General features: G+C 39.2%; 3 protein-coding genes across 6 annotated transcripts in view; 1 reads left to right on the top strand and 2 right to left on the bottom strand.

Moving 5' to 3' along the window:
• Positions 1 to 7487, bottom strand: part of atosb (atos homolog b) — a 22736-nt gene extending 15249 nt beyond the window's left edge. For all 3 annotated transcript variants that reach the window (XM_077714243.1, XM_077714244.1, XM_077714239.1), the window contains exon 1: positions 7154 to 7487. The gene's annotated coding sequence lies outside the window, so the exon portion shown is untranslated. The remainder of the gene's footprint in view (positions 1 to 7153) is intronic.
• Positions 7488 to 8338: 851 nt separating this feature from the next.
• cenatac (centrosomal AT-AC splicing factor) lies at positions 8339 to 11840 on the bottom strand. The gene is made up of 11 exons (XM_077714245.1): positions 11125 to 11840; positions 10726 to 10892; positions 10552 to 10650; positions 10378 to 10444; positions 10168 to 10230; positions 9813 to 9880; positions 9642 to 9741; positions 9542 to 9572; positions 9359 to 9463; positions 8752 to 8884; positions 8339 to 8673 (listed from the first exon to the last, which is right to left on the bottom strand). The coding sequence occupies exons 1-11, from the start codon at positions 11239 to 11241 to the stop codon at positions 8577 to 8579; spliced, it is 1047 nt and encodes a 348-aa protein (XP_077570371.1). The 5' UTR covers positions 11242 to 11840; the 3' UTR covers positions 8339 to 8576.
• gas1a (growth arrest-specific 1a) overlaps positions 11368 to 18069 on the top strand; it is a 41826-nt gene continuing 35124 nt past the window's right edge. The window contains exons 1-2 of one of the 2 annotated variants that reach the window (XM_077714246.1): positions 11368 to 11866; positions 12618 to 15636. In XM_077714246.1, the coding sequence (XP_077570372.1) occupies positions 11674 to 11866; positions 12618 to 13441 (1017 nt within the window). In that variant the 5' untranslated portion in view covers positions 11368 to 11673 and the 3' untranslated portion in view covers positions 13442 to 15636. Of the gene's footprint in view, positions 11867 to 12617; positions 15637 to 18069 lie in introns of those variants that run through there. The other variant, XM_077714247.1, reaches the window with a different exon arrangement.

Below are 18069 nucleotides of genomic sequence, written 5' to 3' on the forward strand. Positions count from 1 at the left end.
TGGCTAAAGCTGTCAAGAGAACTGCACACTACTCATTTCTCTTTGTTGCAGGAACAAACACAGCGCAACGGTTGACTTTTATCTTTATTTAGCAAACTTGGGATTGTTATCAGACGTGTGCTGGTCCTGACATGTGAGACCAAAAGCTATTGATAGAATCATGCGACTGCCTTCCTCGACATCAACCTATGTTCTCGGCCAGTCTCCAGCAAACGACACAAACCCTTAGTGAGGTTAGGTCTTGGAAACAAACACACTCTGCTTCATTAGGCAAATGTAAATACGCTGTCTGGCCAAGAAAAATAATTCCTGAATCGGTATGCGCCCATGCATAGATGTTAAGATTAACCCCTTTATAGAAGGCAACTACATACTTATGGCCATTTAATTAAACTTAGTATTGATTCTACTACTATTATAATTATTACTACTCTTAATGACTATTTTTTCATAATATTTTTATTCACACATTTATCATTTTATTACATGTTAGTAAAAACTGACTTGAATAGAAAATGCAATGAAATTGTATTGGAATGCTTAACTATTCTGGTCAGTAATCTTCCATGAGACACTTCCTGTTGATTTTGGGCATACACGGATAACATTTTTTAATTTCTGGTCCCTGGATGAATTTCTAATATGAACAGAAAGTGAATTGTACGACTTTCTGTTATGTGTGGAACAGTTCCATAACTTTCGGTAATCATGGGTCAATTATTGTTGACTGTGGGTCTCAATTTAAATTAAAAAAAAAAAAGGTAATTAAAAAAACCCTGAAGGAACCATTGTACTCCGTTCCAAAAGTTTCAAATCATTACCCGGCATGACACATTAAACACGTTTAAAAATACAAATTGAGTAAACAATGTTTGTGTTGTTGCTGCTGCAAAAAATTAACAGGGACTTTCTGTACTTTCACCTATCTACCAGCTAACATTTTTCTGTCTATTTAAGAGCCCATGTCGCCCTCCATATATGGCAAAAACAGGCGTGTCATCACTATAAAGCCGAGCCCTCCCATTCAATGTCAGCTTGAGTGCAGCTGAGGAGACGGCAAGCACTGAAAACAACACTTTGACATTCCTTTGCTAAGATGCATTGAAGGGCCAAGGCACATTGCACTGTTTGTTTTGATTTAATTCTAATATTAAAAGAGTGAAAGCTTGATGCTCTATGATAAAATGATTTCTTCATATTACATAAACAGTATTAGATTGACATGTTTGAACAAGGAGAGGAAAAGGTGGAGGAAGGGTGGAAGAGGAAAGTGTATTATGTGTCTGTATGTGAAGAGGGTTGAAGGGGGGGTTGGTTGTTTTCATACTTAATGTGTTTAAGCGGCATGGGCTTCCCGTGAATATGCTAAAGTGTATTTTTGTATAAATGTGTGTTATATATCTGTTTAAGTCTTGGTAGGAACATAAAGCAAAGAGGAAATATGCAATGTTTCACCATTTCCACAAGTACAAGCAATGGCAGCATGCTTATTTTTATGATGCAATGGGTTGGGTTTTACAGTAATTTCATGTCATGTATATGATGTAATTGAGTAGAAATACTGAGGAAAAACGACATCTCAGTACATGTGGCATTAACTCTTTGGTTCCTGTTGGCGGCGAGAAATGTCCAATCTATTTGTGTTAGGAGGGCAGGTACCAAAGAATGAACGTTTATTCACTATCAGGCATCCCAGTTCAAATAGACTGGACATTGTTTAAAAAGGCATTTAAATTCACAGCCCAAAAGATCCTTGATTGGAAGTCTACGGCTATCATATGGAACTGAAAGAGGTACCACAACATTAAAATCCAGGTTGTATTTGACCCATAGTTTTCTCTATATTCACATCCAACAGTTGAGTGATTTGAGTGTTGGGTGGGAAGGCATGTTTGAGCAGCTGGGTGTGGATATGTAAGCTTAGAGAGTGGAAATCACACTATTAGCATACAGACTGTATTGTCCTTGAAAACACAAGGTGTGCCTTCTAAGAAACAAATTAGCTACTAAACTGGAAATGTAATGGAATGATTTGACTGTCATTTTCAGACAATGTGAGCTGATAAATTATATTGAAATGCTGCAAACTGATCATCAACTTGCCTAATAATTAAGAATCAAGTAACTTGATGTTGACTTTAGGCCAAAACTGTTTCACATATAACACATTGTAGTGTCTGAAAATGATTCACAATGGCCATATATTTGCTAGTAAGTCACTCTATGGACGTTATTAAGGATGCCAGTCAACAAGCTGTTTGGCCATACTGTCCCCTTTTATGGATTCCAAGACTCTATCTATTGAAGTGGCTGGGTGGAAAAAAAATCTGGATTAAATCAAGGTTTCCCCCAGAAAAATGTGTTAAAGATCACTTTCAAATATATATATATATATTTTTAAAAACACCCAGCACGAAGTAAAAAACACTTTAAAGTGTATTCAATTTTATCATGGTTTTCTTAATTAACTTATTGGCTGCCTCAACCACTTTTAAATAAAGTAAAGGTTTGTGGTCATAATTCATCATTCTTAGATTAAATATATATTTATTTTTTATTTTTATTTTGTTTAATTAATTTTTGCACAAAGCCAATATATGCCTATGCTGCACTAATACTCCACATTAATATCAAGTAGATTAGTGGTAAATATTGCCTTCTTGGCAATTATAATTGGTCATCTTGAAACTTCAAAGCCATTGAAAAGTGTTCATTCAGATGCAGCTTTCCCAGTTGTAATGAATTTGACATCTAAACATTGCTTTTAAAAAAGAGTAAATACTAGTAGGTTCCTGTGAATTATATTTCACGAGAGACAAATCATTCAAATATTTTCTCATGTTACAAAATAAATACTAGGGTGGAGAGAGAAAAACTGGAGCATGTGGAGAAAAAAAACAAACCACATGACTGATCTGCAGCGGTAGAAACTTATGAGACAGTCAAGGGCGGAAACGCAATGATGGGAGGAGTGTGGCACCCTGAATCTTTAGCGACAGGCTGGCCCAGCTCAGTGGATGGAATGTTCCACAGAAATATGCTGCCTATTCATGAAGGACAGAAAAAAACAAATTTCTCCACCCCTTCACCCACCAATTTTTAGAGTCCTAATTTTGCTGCTTTGCGTTGTGGCAATGTTTGTTTGTCTTGTCTGTCATTCTTCAATCCCCCCTGGGAAACTCAATTCATTCTTCCCAACATTCCGTCAAAAAGAATGTTTCCCATTTGGAATTGAGCAGTCAAAGGAAATGAGTCCCACAGACCAGAAAGTTTGTTATACAGAATAATGACAATTGTAGGCTCAAACCACTTATTATAAACTGAATTGTTTCGAGGCATAGCAGCTCATCCAGTTCAGGCTGGGTGGGAAAGGGTGTTGCTCGGATGAAGGGCAGGGAGAGGCCGTGCAAGGGTTAATCCTGAGATAAGTGCAACACACAAAAACAAACCCACAGTTCTTAAGCAGCAGTTAGAAGATTGACTTAGTGGTGCGGGAGTCAGAGCCTTGTTTTGAGAGCCTGAAGGCACACTTTTTAGCAGCTTCAAAATCAAATGTGGACAAGTTAGCGAGCACACTTGACAGCATGACTAATGTCTCAAAACTCTCAAATGATAAGAAAAACTTAGCCCTTCAAAAGAATATTACACTTTACTTCAAAATAATTTTGTGATATGATGTATTAGATACCTAATTTTCGTAAATACCTTATTTCTTTCTCATGGGGGTCACAGGGAGCCTATCATAGCTGTCTTCGGGCACCCTAAATTGATGGCCAGCCATTCACGGGGCAACCATTTGCGCTCACACTCCTACCTAAGGTGGAAATTTAGTGTGTTCAACCAGCTTAGTCTGCATGTTTTTGGAATTTGGGAGGACACAGACTATGTGGAGATTTTCCTTTAAAACCCCAGGAATTGGTTAATAATGACTAATAGCAACAATGACAGGCCGGCAGTGGGCGAATGGACATAGTGACGAGGCAAAAGATGAACCCAAATGGGGCAGAGTGAACAAGTCTAAACTCGATAAGCTCCACAGTGACCTATTTAATGCATAGATTTTTATCTCGACTCACACATTATGCATTCAGTGACTTTAGGAGACAAAAGCCATTGGAGGAGATTGAGAGGCCGTTGTTAATCTGTAACTCATGTGGCTATTTCTCAGTGGGACCGTCTACATTTTGTCACATGAGGATAACTGATGGTAAATGATAATTGGTTGGAAGGATACTTTCTTTCAGTCAATAATTTTGCGGAACGCTTATCCTCACAAGGGTCTTTGGGCGTGCTGGAGTCTATCCAAGATAGCTCCAGGCACCAATTGTGCAACACCATGAATTGCTGGCCAGAAATCAGATTTTCTTACATATTTTATTTATAATTTATGTACTTATTTATTTATAACATATGAATGACCATGCCTCTTGCACATGTACAAAGAAATGGTAATTTACCTGCACTGTGAAGGTAGTGTTATCTGTACACTAAGGTCAATCAGCAAAATACTGCTTCCCAAGAACATGTATACAACAAAATAACACTATGCAGGACAACTCAATTGATAGTTTGACACACCATCAGTTACTTCTATTTAGTAGACATTCCATGCTTGTGGCACATAATTTGCTGAGCATAAGATAGACATTTCTTTATTTCAAATTTACATCAGCCTCTAAGATCAATCTCTTTATTGTGCGAGATATGATTTAGACCTACAGCGTGACTGTGTTGGGATCAATATAGCCCCAAGCAGAGTAGAGTACTGAATCTAACCCGCATAATCATGTGTAATCTCTGACATCAAATCCTGCAGTAACACACTGTAGTGCAGAAAACCAAACCTCATCAGCTCAAAGCGTTTTGATGGAGTTCTGCACACACAACAAGCAATGGCAGATATGAACGCCTGATGCATTTAGCAATTCTCTATTCATTGCTGAGTGCGTGTTCTGTGCACAGGATGAATGGTGGCCCTCGAGTCAGATTGCATCTGACCTGCACATGGATGAATATGCCACAGTTTGATTCCAGGCATGAGGCTGTTCGTCCATTCTTTAGTAAAGAAGGAATTCTAACGGGCTTACCTGGTAATCAGGTTCCCATTGCTCATAATGTACGGAACATATAAATAACCTAACGAGACCCTGTTGGCTCCATGTAATCATGTGTGATTTTAGAGATTCCAATATTAATCACCAACTATACCCTTGTCAAACTAATCAAGAAATGCGATAGTTGGTACATTTCTTCCATCTAAAAATGAGAATCTTGATAGTGAACATTGTCTTGCTTATTTCTTTCTTTCATTCATTCATTTATTGGACCACTTATCCTCACAAGTGTCGCAAGAGGTGCCAAAGCTTATCCCATCTTACTATAGGTAGCAGGTGGGGACACCCTGAAACGGTGGACAGCCAATCAAAGGGCTCTAAGAGACGGACAACTATTCAGGCTCAGACTCGTACTAACACAATTCAGAGTGTTCAACCAATCTACCCTGCATGTTTTGGGGATGTGGGAGGAGACTGGAGTACCTGGAGAAACCCACGCAAGCCTGGGGAGAACATGCAAACTTCAGACAGTGAGAACCAACCTGGGATTGGAACCACTAACCCAGAACTGTGAGGCCAGCGTGCTGGCAAACCAGGCCGTCCATTTAATATTTTTAATTATAAATAACCAATACTGTTTTTTTTTTAAAAATAAATGTAATGTTTTTTCTTTTACCCAACACTCAAAAAAAAATTGAGGTAAACTGAAATCAGATTTCTTTCATCATCAAAAGCAGTTCTTTATAATCCACCGAGATGAGATATCAGAAAACATCTGCTTTTGCTTTGGAGAACAATGAAATTGCAGTTATATAATATTCAATATCAGAGCTTAATATTTTAGTTCCAATGCACGTTTTGTCCAAAAATGTGAAAGCTCCGAGTAATAGAACAGCAAATAACATGCGATTTATACAAGAGCAAATCAGTCACCTCCTTGTTGAAATATCTGTTGTCTATTGACCATGAAAATAATCATTTGTGACACACCTGGTGATGATACCCTACATTGTGCCAGTAAAAGCATGGGGTGTGTATAACATTTTACCATTTTACATGAACTCCTTCAGTGCTGTTGACGAGGATAGACTTCCAGTCTTGTGGATCTTTTCATCCTTCTGCTGTAAATTCAAATTGGTAGACATCCATCCATATGAACTGCGAGGAGCGGCACCAAGTGAACATCATTTGGTGCCATCCCTCTCAATTCAAATGGATTGGACGCCTATCACTGTCAATGAAATCCAATGAGTTCCTTAAGGAAAGAATTGAATTAAAAGTACCTCTAGAGGCCCACTCCATATTGACTGGGAGGGGCTGCCGGCAAACTCCCAATCCTAAAGGATTGGACGTCGACCAGTCATGACGTCGCACTCAGCTGAGGACAAAGCCCACTGGTTTCTCCCAGACAGAAAGGTGGGGAGTGGGGGCTGTCGACTTGCAAGATGAAAGCCCACCCTTACGTGCATGCGGGCTAACAATGTGAAATTGTGTATTGTACGGCTAACACAAACTGGCGAGTGTCAATGCAGAGATAACGTACACATCAATACCACCATGCCCTGCTTGTCAGGACACGGGATGACCCTGCCGTGCACGTGAGCATTATATCACTACCAGGAATGACTGTTCTCTATTGCAGCAGTGCATCTGAGCACTGCATGTAATCCCCCATGAATAATTGCTTCATCCACAGTAAAGAAATTTGGTAGGAATTCTTCCGTGCAGAATCCACGTTTCCTGGATTAAATGAAGGCGAATATTGAACACAGTGTGATTACTATCACTTTGTCCCAATGCAGCACAGACTGCACACAAAAAAAGGCAGAGTGGTAAAGGCAGACAAAGCAGGGGAACGCCCCCCTCCACCCAACAAGCTGCTGTCAGTTCCATCAACTGGTTCAGGCTGGATTCCAAGCATTCTTGTACTCATCATACACATTAGTCGACCAAAAGCAAATTGATGTCCAGCATAGAAAGAGTAGACCGACAAATACCCACGGATACCACCACGTTGGCACCATTCAAGGCTATATTTTAAGTTGGCACACACAAAAGATGTCGCAGCTAGCTGGTGAAGAATAATGAAGGATACTTACCGATAATTAAAAAAAAATGTCCACTGAGAAAAAAAGAGAGTCTGCCTGGCGGCCTCTTCTCAGGGGTCGTTTGGCCTTTTAGAATGCTTTGTGTCGTGGTGGTCTTTGACGGACCCCAGGTAGGTAGCCGAAACGTAAGGGGCCAAAATCGACTTCAGAGCTACACATTTGACGTCTAACGGCCTAAATACACAACTAATATCTGTAGCAGTATGCTTTTAGGGTCGTTTTCCTGCTCTTCCGATGCAAATAGCTCGTCTTTTCTTGTCCTATGTCTTTAGATTGATCGAAGCTGTTTTCGTTGTTCCAACCTTGTGCCTGTAATTTCCTCCCCTGTGCCTTTAAACAGCGACGTTTCCGGGGTTTACTACTTAATACGTAAAGGGAGGGGCTTAGGTGCCAGCTGAGCGCTTGTCATTTACTCGATTGGCTGTGCTTGGGCAACATGACCAATCAAATTTCGGAATTACGCCTGGTTCAAAACATGTAGATTTATTCAAAAATTCTGCACTGTGATTGGACGTTGGATTCACTAAGGAAACGCCCAGTACACGTGCGTTTAGACTCTCCTGTCCCAACTATTCCTCAGTCTAATGGCTATGGTTAATAAATCCAAAATATACGAAAAAATAACCCTCTCCATTTGATGCGAAATGAAATGTCAAATTTGTATGATTCTCATTATAGGATGGCAACGTCAATCGTTAAACCGTGCGTCACGGGAATGCGGTGACGCTGATCTTTTCTTCATTTTGAGTGGAATAGAATAGTCATGTTGTCACTGAGCTAAAAATAGACAATATATTCCCATTTGCAGCTGTAGTATCCGTTACTGCGCCCACCAAGCCCATTTGTTTTTACACAGATGGTAAAAATATACAGAGTATTTATTTAGAATCAGAGGTTGATGATGAGTTTACTTGTCCATTTTTCTTTCACATTGAAGCTTATAAACAACTTATAATTGACTTACAAACACCATGTGATGCCACCATAACACCATTTTAGATGTAAGACTGTTTTTCAATTTTGTGCCCACATAAGACAAACTTTTTTTCTTGGGTGAAATAATTTATTGTTTTATTGGCAGATTTGCTGTGTATATCCATATCCACTGAGTTCGGTGTGAACATTTAATATTCACAGATGCTTTGAATTTGTTACATCACATTCATAAAAACCTGGTTCATATTTGTTTTTCTTTTATTTATAAAAAAAATACAAATAAAGTACAGTGGTTGAAAATGCTGTCTATTTAGACAAGTAGGTGTAGAGTACATTTACATTTGATTAAAACAAGTTTAATGAAAGTATTTTTGTACATCTAGCAAAAAAAAAAAATCCATTTTAGCATTAGACGGCAGGATTTTCCGCCACTTTAAAAAATACAGTGGGGAAATTAAATAGATAAGAACTCATGGGGCTATTCATTTGCTGTCTTTCTCTTTTTCGTCCATTTATCATTATGCTTCATCTTCCTCTTCATTTTGTCTTGGCCTTCCTCCTGTCTGAACTGGTGCCTGTTTATAAGAAAACAAATTACTACCTCTGAAAAAGTCAACTGAATTTAGACAAAGCTCAGCGAGCCTAACTCTCACCTGGACTGCCAGCGTCTGCCGCTGTTCCACACACGACCAAAGGAAGGCAACCAGTTGGCATCAGTATGTGAGCTGTGGTCAAAGTTGGCTCCCACTCGGTTCGGGGGGAGCTTCCTCATCTTCTCTTGCTCCTCTGAGTAAAGAAAATGCACAACATAGTTTGTATTAATGCGTGTGCAAATTCATTACATTACAAAGCATGCTCCAAAATCCAAATGAGTACGCCACTTTTTAATTGGCGCTATACACTGGCAACTCAACATAATTTTACTGCACTGTTTTTCATTATTTGCACATTTAACGCCTAAGTTCAATCAAAACTGCAAAATTCAGTTCAAATATGTGAATGTTATTGCAGATTAACGGTTGGCGTAACACTACAAATACTTCATTTTCAAATGTATAGTGGCTCCTTCATTTATATCACTTGAAATGGACATGTCATTCATTTTCAGAGACTATTGATCCAAAATAATATATATTTCAATGTTGGACATTATAAAAATGAAGTATTTGAAAGATGAGCATAACAGCTAAAGGAAGCTAAACCACCCTATTTAGTTACATGGCTATATGTCATAAATAAAGACAAATAAATGCATTCTACTCCGTTTGAGGAACCCCTGAGCTGACGGGCCAATTTCAGGAGGTGCTCCACTCGTAGATGTTCCCTCAAGAGGATCATCTTCTTGGAGCCACGGAGGGACGGCGCCTGTAAAATGACAAGTCAATCCAACATCAAACCTTACAGCGAAATGAACGGCAGCTTTTGCTTCTCTTGTTAGTGTACCTGTGTGTACATTTCCGCTATTTGCTGAATCCTGCAAGAGAAAACCACAGAAAGTGAAGGTTTTCCTCACCTTTGAGGAATTCATAAACAATTTTTCTACCTGATAACCAATAAATGTCAGGCCATCTTGGTGCGCGTCAACCATCGAATCAACGCTGCTGTTATTCCGCTGGTGGGCTCCCCATGACGTCTCTGGAAATCTATCACTTCCACAGGTGAGAAGAAGCGCGCATACAAGACAATAATACACTTTTGGTGTTTTGGATGTTACCTGGCACTGGCTTGGGCTGCCAATTCTGGTCTGTTCAGTCCATTAATCAATGCTGGTTCTGCTTCATGCTGATTTTGATTCAGGAAAAGCCAACAGTGGTTCACAGAGGAAGTTTCACCACTAACAAAAACTTTTGCTAAAACATCTAATTCTTGGAAAGTTGTTGTTTTATGATCATTGATATATAAGATTAAAATCACTCATAGCTCCACACTTTTGTCACATAGTTGAATATTCTACATTGTATGTTTGTTTTTTAAGCTAAAATCTAGTGCAATTCTCTTTAGCAAGCCTTAAAATTCTAATTGTCAAAGCCATAGTTATGGATACCACCACTGCATCCAGAGAAACAAACCTCTGGAAGAGACTTAAGGAATTGTTGGCGCTGTTTCTCCTGTACCCGGATCAGCTCGGCTTGCTGTGGACACACAAAATTAAGACATTTGTCAATACATGTAACAACAGCGACCAAGTCCGTGAACCACCAGATGGAAATATTAGCACTAATAGAAAAATGACCTCCAGTAAGTTTATGAAGGAACCATAAAATAACATTTGGCATTACCTGTTTAATGAATTCATCCTCCTTTTCCACATAAGTCTCCAATACCTTTTCCACCTGGGATTTGAACCTGAAGAAAATACATTTAATTAGTCATTTTTGGCTTTATTCAGTTTTTTCTCTATACTTGGAAACTCAATAAAAGGTTGGATGGATTGATTTAAACATTATTCTCACAATTCAGTCTCCTCTTGTGTGATGAGGACTTTGTCTCTCAACTTGGGATCAGCTTTATTCTCCCACCAGAATTTGTGGGTATTCTTTCTGTGTTCTGATCTGAAAGTTATGGATGCATTATTAAATATACAACACTATTTTTCATGCTTTACATCTTTGCATAACGTCACTCACGTGGCAATGTGCTCCAGCAAGCCACCATGTAGCACGGTAGTTTTGCCATCGGAAACATTTCGTTCAACTTCCAGTCCACAACAAAAACACCAGAAGGTTTTCTTGTGTTCGGTGCAATCAAACCTTTCGACTTCTGGTTTTTTAAGTGTCCGTCGTGCCTCTTTCACCTGGAACATAACATTTTATCTCATCTCCTGAACCGATTTATCATCATTAGAGTTTCAGGGGGTGCTGGAGCCTAGACAGACAGGCTGCTTTAACGCTGACTTCGGATCAGGTTGGCTTTTTTGAAGGCGATGTGTCCAATCCATTTAAATTAATATTGGATGATTTGTTAAAACCAAAAAGATGAGTCAAAAGACACAAATAAAACAGTAATTCAGTGTTTTTTTTACTAACCTTCTCTATGAATTTCATTAATACGAGCCTTAATCTGCTTTGATGGTGTTTCCCGAAGATATGTCCTTTTCCGTTGAACGAAGTTTGCCTGCAGATAGCGCAATAATGTGCACCCATCTAGTCCAATAAAAAAATCAATAACATATAATTATCCCACTTCAGTTTAAGCTTCATACCAACATCAAAATATTTGTTTTAGAGTCAGTGGAGAACAAAGGTAAACATTGGAGGAGGATGTACCGTCTTGAAATGTGTCCCCCTAGAAACAGTGAAGGAAAAGTAAAAAAAGATAAATAACAATAATTATGGATTACTGCGATAGACTGGCAAACAATTCGAGGGTGGGCTTGTTCAGGCTCCAGCACCCCCGCAAACATGGTGTAGATAAGTGGTACAGAATTGGGAATTAATAATGAATAATTGAATAATTCCCCGGCGTTGACCAGCGGAAACAAATAGCCTGACACCTAACGGAAGTCAACACTATACAGAAGGTTAGCCATTTAATTCTCATCTCTTAGGAAAAAAAAACAACAGCTTTTACATTCAATGTCGGTCACGCAAACAACCATGTCTAAACTCCATCACTTGCGAACGTTTGTCAACGAGCGATTGACTGCCGCCGCTGAAGAAATTTTCGGGGTTTTTGAGAAAACCATTGTCGCCTACGAGCAAGAAATGGACCGTCAGCGCAGGCTTCTGGACGTCCTCGCCTGCAAACCTACACATTCTCAAAGGACAGGTTCGTCTTATTACTCATTTCCTATCTCTAACCCCAAACCAAATTGCAGTCTTATTTATTTATTTTTAACATAAGATTATTTATTTCCTAGAAAAAACGGCATCCTGCAATAATAAAAACAAACGTACATACATATTATATATAGTGAAAACAGGTTCATGAATGCAAAAGCGATTATTTACTGCCAGGCTTCTTCAATATACACGAAAAGACAAGAAGTTCCTGTAGTAGACCCGTAGTTTATATCTATTTTCTCTAATTCATTCCACGGTACTCACACATCTACCAACAAAACCCAAAAGTACATAAAAAAATCTTGAAACATGGATATTGGTTGTTGTGAGACAGCCAATAAGAGCCCAGTATAGTGCACCTTTAGACAATTTCAAAATAAAACAGCAAATATGTGAAATGTATTGACTTTTGGGGAGGATTTCGTAACTTGGATCTTGTTTTCGTGTCTTGAAGCATTCATTTGCATATAAAAAAAGCTTGTAACCTGAAAATGTCATACTTAGGGACATTCATAAGTTCAGGTATGACTGTATACACATGCACACATATATATAATTGACAAGGTTCAGAAATATAAAAGTGCTCATTTACTGTATGTTTCTTAAATATAGTAGACTGGGTTTCTGTCGCCGTTGGGTTAATGTTTAGTTTTTTTTCTAAGATGTGCATGCATAATACATTGCCCGTTTGGTCTCTGTATTTCTTATTTCATCACTTTGTCATGCAATAATCTCAGAGTCTCCACCGGGCGGGTCGTGTACCCAGCAGACCATCACCAGTGTGGAGCAGAATCACCAAGAGCCGTTTCACGTTAAGGTTGAACAGGAGGAGCGTTTCTCAAACTGTGCAGTCTGGCCAGCAGTTTTGAACTCTGACCAGAATGGAATCGAAGCAGACAAAGACGCCACCGAAAACGTAGCCTTTGACACTTCAGAATCAAGCAGCAGTAATCAAATCGTCTTCCGTGGCTACTATCCGGAAATAAACGAAGATTACGTCAGCGACAAAGTGACATCTACCTTGACAAGGAACGTTAAAACAGAAGATCTTGAGCAGGAGGACAGGACGTACAGCTTGGAGAACGCAATGTCAACTGTCCACCCTCAGGCACAACCCTTTGGGCAGCATTTCCAGAGCGGTGGCAGCTTCTTTGGCGATTCGGACGTATGCACACAAGTCAAGCCTTTCGTTTGCGACATCTGCGGAAAGGGCTTTGGATTTAAACGTTACCTGGCGCAGCACATGATTACGCACTCAGCGGAGAAGCCCTACGCTTGCAGCAGATGTCGCAAAACCTTCCGGCGTATGCAGGCGCTGCAGATTCACATGCGTTGTCACACAGGCGAGAAGCCGTATTTCTGCAAAACCTGCGGGAAAAGATTCTGCCAGAGCTCGGCGCTCAGAGTTCATCTCCGAGTTCACACGGGGGAGAAACCGTACTCGTGCGACACATGCGGGACTGGATTCAGTAGCATGCCGGTGTTGAGAAACCACATCATGAGAGTCCATGAAGGCAACTCGCTGTACGTTGAAAGGAACGCCGTCGTGTGGCCAAGTTAAAGTGTCATAACCTATTTGATTTTCATACTGGTAATCCCTAAATATGAACTGTACCACTATAGTAGCAGTGCATGTACAGTGGGGCAAATAAGTATTTTGTCAATCACCAATTGTGCAAGTTCTCCTATGTGAAAAGATTAGTGAGGCTTGTAATTGTCGACATGGGTAAACCTCAACCATGAGAGGCAGAATGTGGGGAAAAAATCAGAAAATCATTTTATTTATATAAAAAAAAATCCAATTTAGAGTGGAAAATAAGTCTTTGGTTACCTACAAACAAGCAAGATTTCTGGCTGTCAAAGAGGTCTAACTTCTCACGAGGTCTAACGAGGTCCCCACTCGTTACCTATATTAAAAGCATCTGTTTTAACTCATTATTGGGATAAAATACACCTGTTCACAACCTCAGTGTCTTTCACTCCAGAATACTGAATTGCATCCGAAGAACACCATACCCACTGTGAAGCATGGAGGTGGAAACATCATGCTTTGGGGCTGTTTTTCTGCAAAGGGACCAGGACAACTTATCTGTGTAAAGGAAAGAATGAATGGGGCCATGTATCAAGAGATTTTGAGTGACAATCTCCTTCCATTGGCAAAGACATTGAAGATGAAACGTGGCTGGGTCTTTCAGTATGACTATGATCCCAAACACACAGCCAGGGTATCAAAGGAGTGGCTTCGTAAGAAGCATTTCAATGTCCTGGAGTGGCTTAGCCAAGTGTCCAGATCTCAACCCCATAGAACATCTGTGGTGGGAGTTGAAAGTCTGTGTTGCCCCAAAACATCACTGCTCTAAAGGAGACCTGCATGGAGGAATGGGCCAAAGTACAATCAACAGTGTGTGAAAAGCTTGTGAAGAGTTACAGAAAATGTTTGGCCTCCATTATTACCAACAATGGTTACATAAAGTATTGAGATGAACGTTTGGTATTGACCAAATACTTATTTTCCAACATAATTTGCAAATAAATTCTTTAAAAATCAAACAATTTGATTTTCAGTTTTTCTTTCCACATTCTTTACCCATGTTGACAATTACAGGCCTTTCTAATCTTTTCAATGAGGATAACTCGCACAATTGGTGGTTGACGAAATACTTATTTGCCCAACTGTAAGTACTTACTCCAAAGTATGACCCCAAAGCATAAATATGATGCAGGTTTCTCTGCCCTGCAAGAGTATCAAACGCATATTTGTCTGAAGCCATTTTTTTGTTATTGGTTGCTTCAGTCTTATGTTTGCTAACTAGGGGTGAGCACGACTAATCGACAGATGATTAATAAATGAATTGGATTTTTAAAGATTTTGTTGACCAACAAGTGGCTGAAGCCCTTTTTTGAGCCAGTAATCATAGAACATATTCTCCTGTTTTTCATTTTATTTACGTTTTTGAAGAAAAAAAATGAAATTGGAGGAAAATATTCAGTTTTTATTCATAGTGTTCATTATTAAAACTTTTTTTTCGCTGAAACAACTATGTTCGTTTCGAAAAAAATGTTTATGTAAATATTTGAAATGAAAACAGTCAATATTCATTTTGTTATCTAAAGTACAAAAGCACCTAAAGGGGAACTGTAAATATTTTTGGAGTCCTGTACTCAATGTATTATTGAGGACTGCAGGATATTTTTTTTCAAATTTCATTTTAGCAAAGCTCATGATTCATTTTTGCGGGCCACAGGAAATTATGTGGGGTGCCGGATCTGGCCCTTGGGCCTTGAATTTTATACTTTTGGTATTGCATGGAGTGTGCATGTTCTGTCTCCTCAATTTCCAAAAAACTTACATTAGCTTTTTTTGGGTAATATACTGCCATTGGCAATGATAAATCTCCAGTTTCAAATGAATTGGACATTTATCATCATCATGGGCAGCAAATTAGTTAAAAACCAACAAAATGGTGAAAGGTGTCCAAGGGTGCTGGAGTAGTAGAATAAGTCACTCACGCCCCCGACCCTCCAAAAAAATATAATAAAAGAATTTGCTATTAAAAAAACAAAAAATACTAAAAAAGTTGGATGGTTTTATCTACAGTACTGTATTTATTTTCACCAGCTGAGATAAGCTACACCTTTGTAAATAATTTAATGGTCAAAACATATCATGTTGTAAAGAAACTGAAGTTTACCATTCTTTCATGCACTGTAAGTTATTTTTATTTCCCCTTAAAAATAAACTACCTCAGTGATTCATTTTTTCTGCTCATTTCTTTCTACATGATGACCTGCACACTGGGCATTTGTTTAGTTCTACAGTTCATTTTTCACTATTAATTGGGAATTGTGTTTTTAAACAATAATTAAGGCATATTCTTGAGGTTGTGTCTTAGTGTACATTAAAAATCCTTCACTTTTTCCCTTGCTCTACCTTTCCTTTATCCATTTTAACAAATCACTTAGTGAGCCATTAAAAAAGATGAAAAAAGGAGCCTGTTTATTTAATGGAAATGCTTCAACAAATTCAGAGTTGCAAGGACACTTCTGAAAAAGCCATCAGTCTTTTCACAAGCTTTCCCTGACAAATAGCATTGGCTGGCCAATGCGCATAGTGTATGCATCGTGGGCCAGACATTGTGCCCTCAAAATGTGCCGCTTAACCACCCCTGTCATCGCTCAAAGTTTATGTCCCCGTAGTGAGCCAATCAAAGGCTTGAGAGCAGAAGAAACTAATTTACTGATAGGTATGCTTTTCTAAGGGACCTCATTTTTGAAAACCACCGGCTTCATATATCCCCTATACTTAATTATGCTTTTATAGCCATCTAAACTCAAAACGCTGCCTTGTAATTTGATGGTTTCGAACCTAGCAATTTGCAGACCCCAATTTTGATTTGCCTGCCTTTTATTTCCAGTTTTGTTTAAGGTGGTGTCTACACATCACAGCTATTTCAACTGCTAATGTAACTGCTTTATTATTAAAACAGTAAAAGATCTCTTCCGTCCACATTGCTGAGGGACAGAAATGTGACCTCTCCTGCCAACCCTCCTATTTCAAGTGTAATGGTGGTCTAACACTTTGAATGGCAGCCCACGAATTAGACCTTTCAAAATGAATGCAACACATTTTACACAGCTCTTGTTTTCATTCATTCCTTTTCTGAACCGATTTATCGTCACTAGGATTGCAGGGGGTGCTGGAGGTGGGCGACACCAGCCAATCGCAGGACACGAGGAGACAGACAACCATTCACGATCACACCAATTTAAGTGTCCGAGCAGCCTACCATGCATGTTTTTGAAATGTGGGAGAAAACTGGAGTACCCATAGAAAATCCACACAGGCCCAGGGAAAACATGCAAACTCCCCACAGGTAGATTGACCTGGATTTGAACCCAGGACCCCAGAACTAGGAAGCTGACACACTAACCACTCTTCCACTGGGCTGCCTATCTGCTATTTTTTTCTTATCAATATTTTAAATGGCCGATGGGCTGGACTTCATTTAAATAAAAAAAAAACAATAGTTTACCAGAGGTTCCGTGTTTGATAGTAGTGTTAAAGAAAGCTCAAGTATAATCGAATTAACACAGATTATTATTTAATGGGATGCATGTAGTGAAAGGTTTGCTTCAAGGTCAACGTTTGAATTTACAGTTGAAAAGATGAGTTTTGTGGGGGATGCTGATCAAGGTTGGACAGGCTATATAACTTAATGACTCCTCCAGCTCCCCAGCATGAACGAAGATGAATGTTCGCCTCTCAGCAGTGCCGAGCACAAGCTGCGAAAATGTGGCAATAATTTAGTTGGCCTGAAGTGAGAATATGTCTCGCAGAGGTAATGGTGCCCTCAAAGCTGCTTTGACTGCAGCGAGAAGGAAACATTCATCAGCGTGCCGTTAATGTGAAATATTGACCACCTTTCTGAGAAGAAGGAATAAGTCCGTTTATAGTTTGAACATTTTTTTCTTCAGAAAAGTATGATTTGATGATGCCTCACACAATGTTCTTCAAGTCAGTGCCTGCAATTGATGGCGGGATAGATGTCCATTCCTTTTAGACTAGAAGAAATGGCAGCGATCATTTTTGGCCAGCCTCTCGCCAATCGATTGTATGTCAATGGCAGTGAATGAGTTAACCCGGTCTTTGTCTTTTTGTGATTTACAGTATGAAGTGGTTTACTTTAAAAAAAATGTGATTGTAAGGACTTATTTTATTGAATATAATTGGTAAACTCCTTGGCTGCCATTGACGGGAGTGGATATCAAATCCATTTGAACTGTGAGGGGCTGACAGCAATTAATTTGATGTCAATCGCTGACAATGATAGTTAGGGAGTTAGATATTTTATATAATGATAAGTAATTTAACTGAATGGTTCATTCAGGTCTGCCACAATTAATTGACTAATCAATACCTAATTAATTCAAAAGTTAATCATTTACGATTAATTGACCTTGATGGTCAATTAATCGTCGTGCCCAGCTGTTTGAGTGGTTAGCACGTCGGCCTCACAGCTCTGGTGTCCTAAGTTCAAATCCTGGTCGATCCACCTGTGTGGAGTTTTCATGTTCTCCCAGGGCCTGCGTAGGTTTTGTCCGGGTACTCCGGTTTCCGCCCACATTCCAAAGACATACATGGTAGGCTAATTGGACACTCTAAATTGCACCTAGGTATGAGTGTGAGTG

This window comes from Stigmatopora nigra, chromosome 4, assembly GCF_051989575.1.
Source record: "Stigmatopora nigra isolate UIUO_SnigA chromosome 4, RoL_Snig_1.1, whole genome shotgun sequence".
Taxonomy (NCBI): domain Eukaryota; kingdom Metazoa; phylum Chordata; class Actinopteri; order Syngnathiformes; family Syngnathidae; genus Stigmatopora; species Stigmatopora nigra.

Coding starts and splice junctions, on each gene's coding strand:
- cenatac (XM_077714245.1), bottom strand. CDS start 11,241: ATGGGTGCACATTATTGCGCTATCTGCAGGCAAACTTCGTTCAACGGA. Junction 8,885..9,358: donor TCAGGGGTTCCTCAAACGGA/GTAGAATGCATT, acceptor TTCTTTACTCAG/AGGAGCAAGAGAAGATGAGG. Junction 8,674..8,751: donor GGCAGACGCTGGCAGTCCAG/GTGAGAGTTAGG, acceptor TCTTATAAACAG/GCACCAGTTCAGACAGGAGG.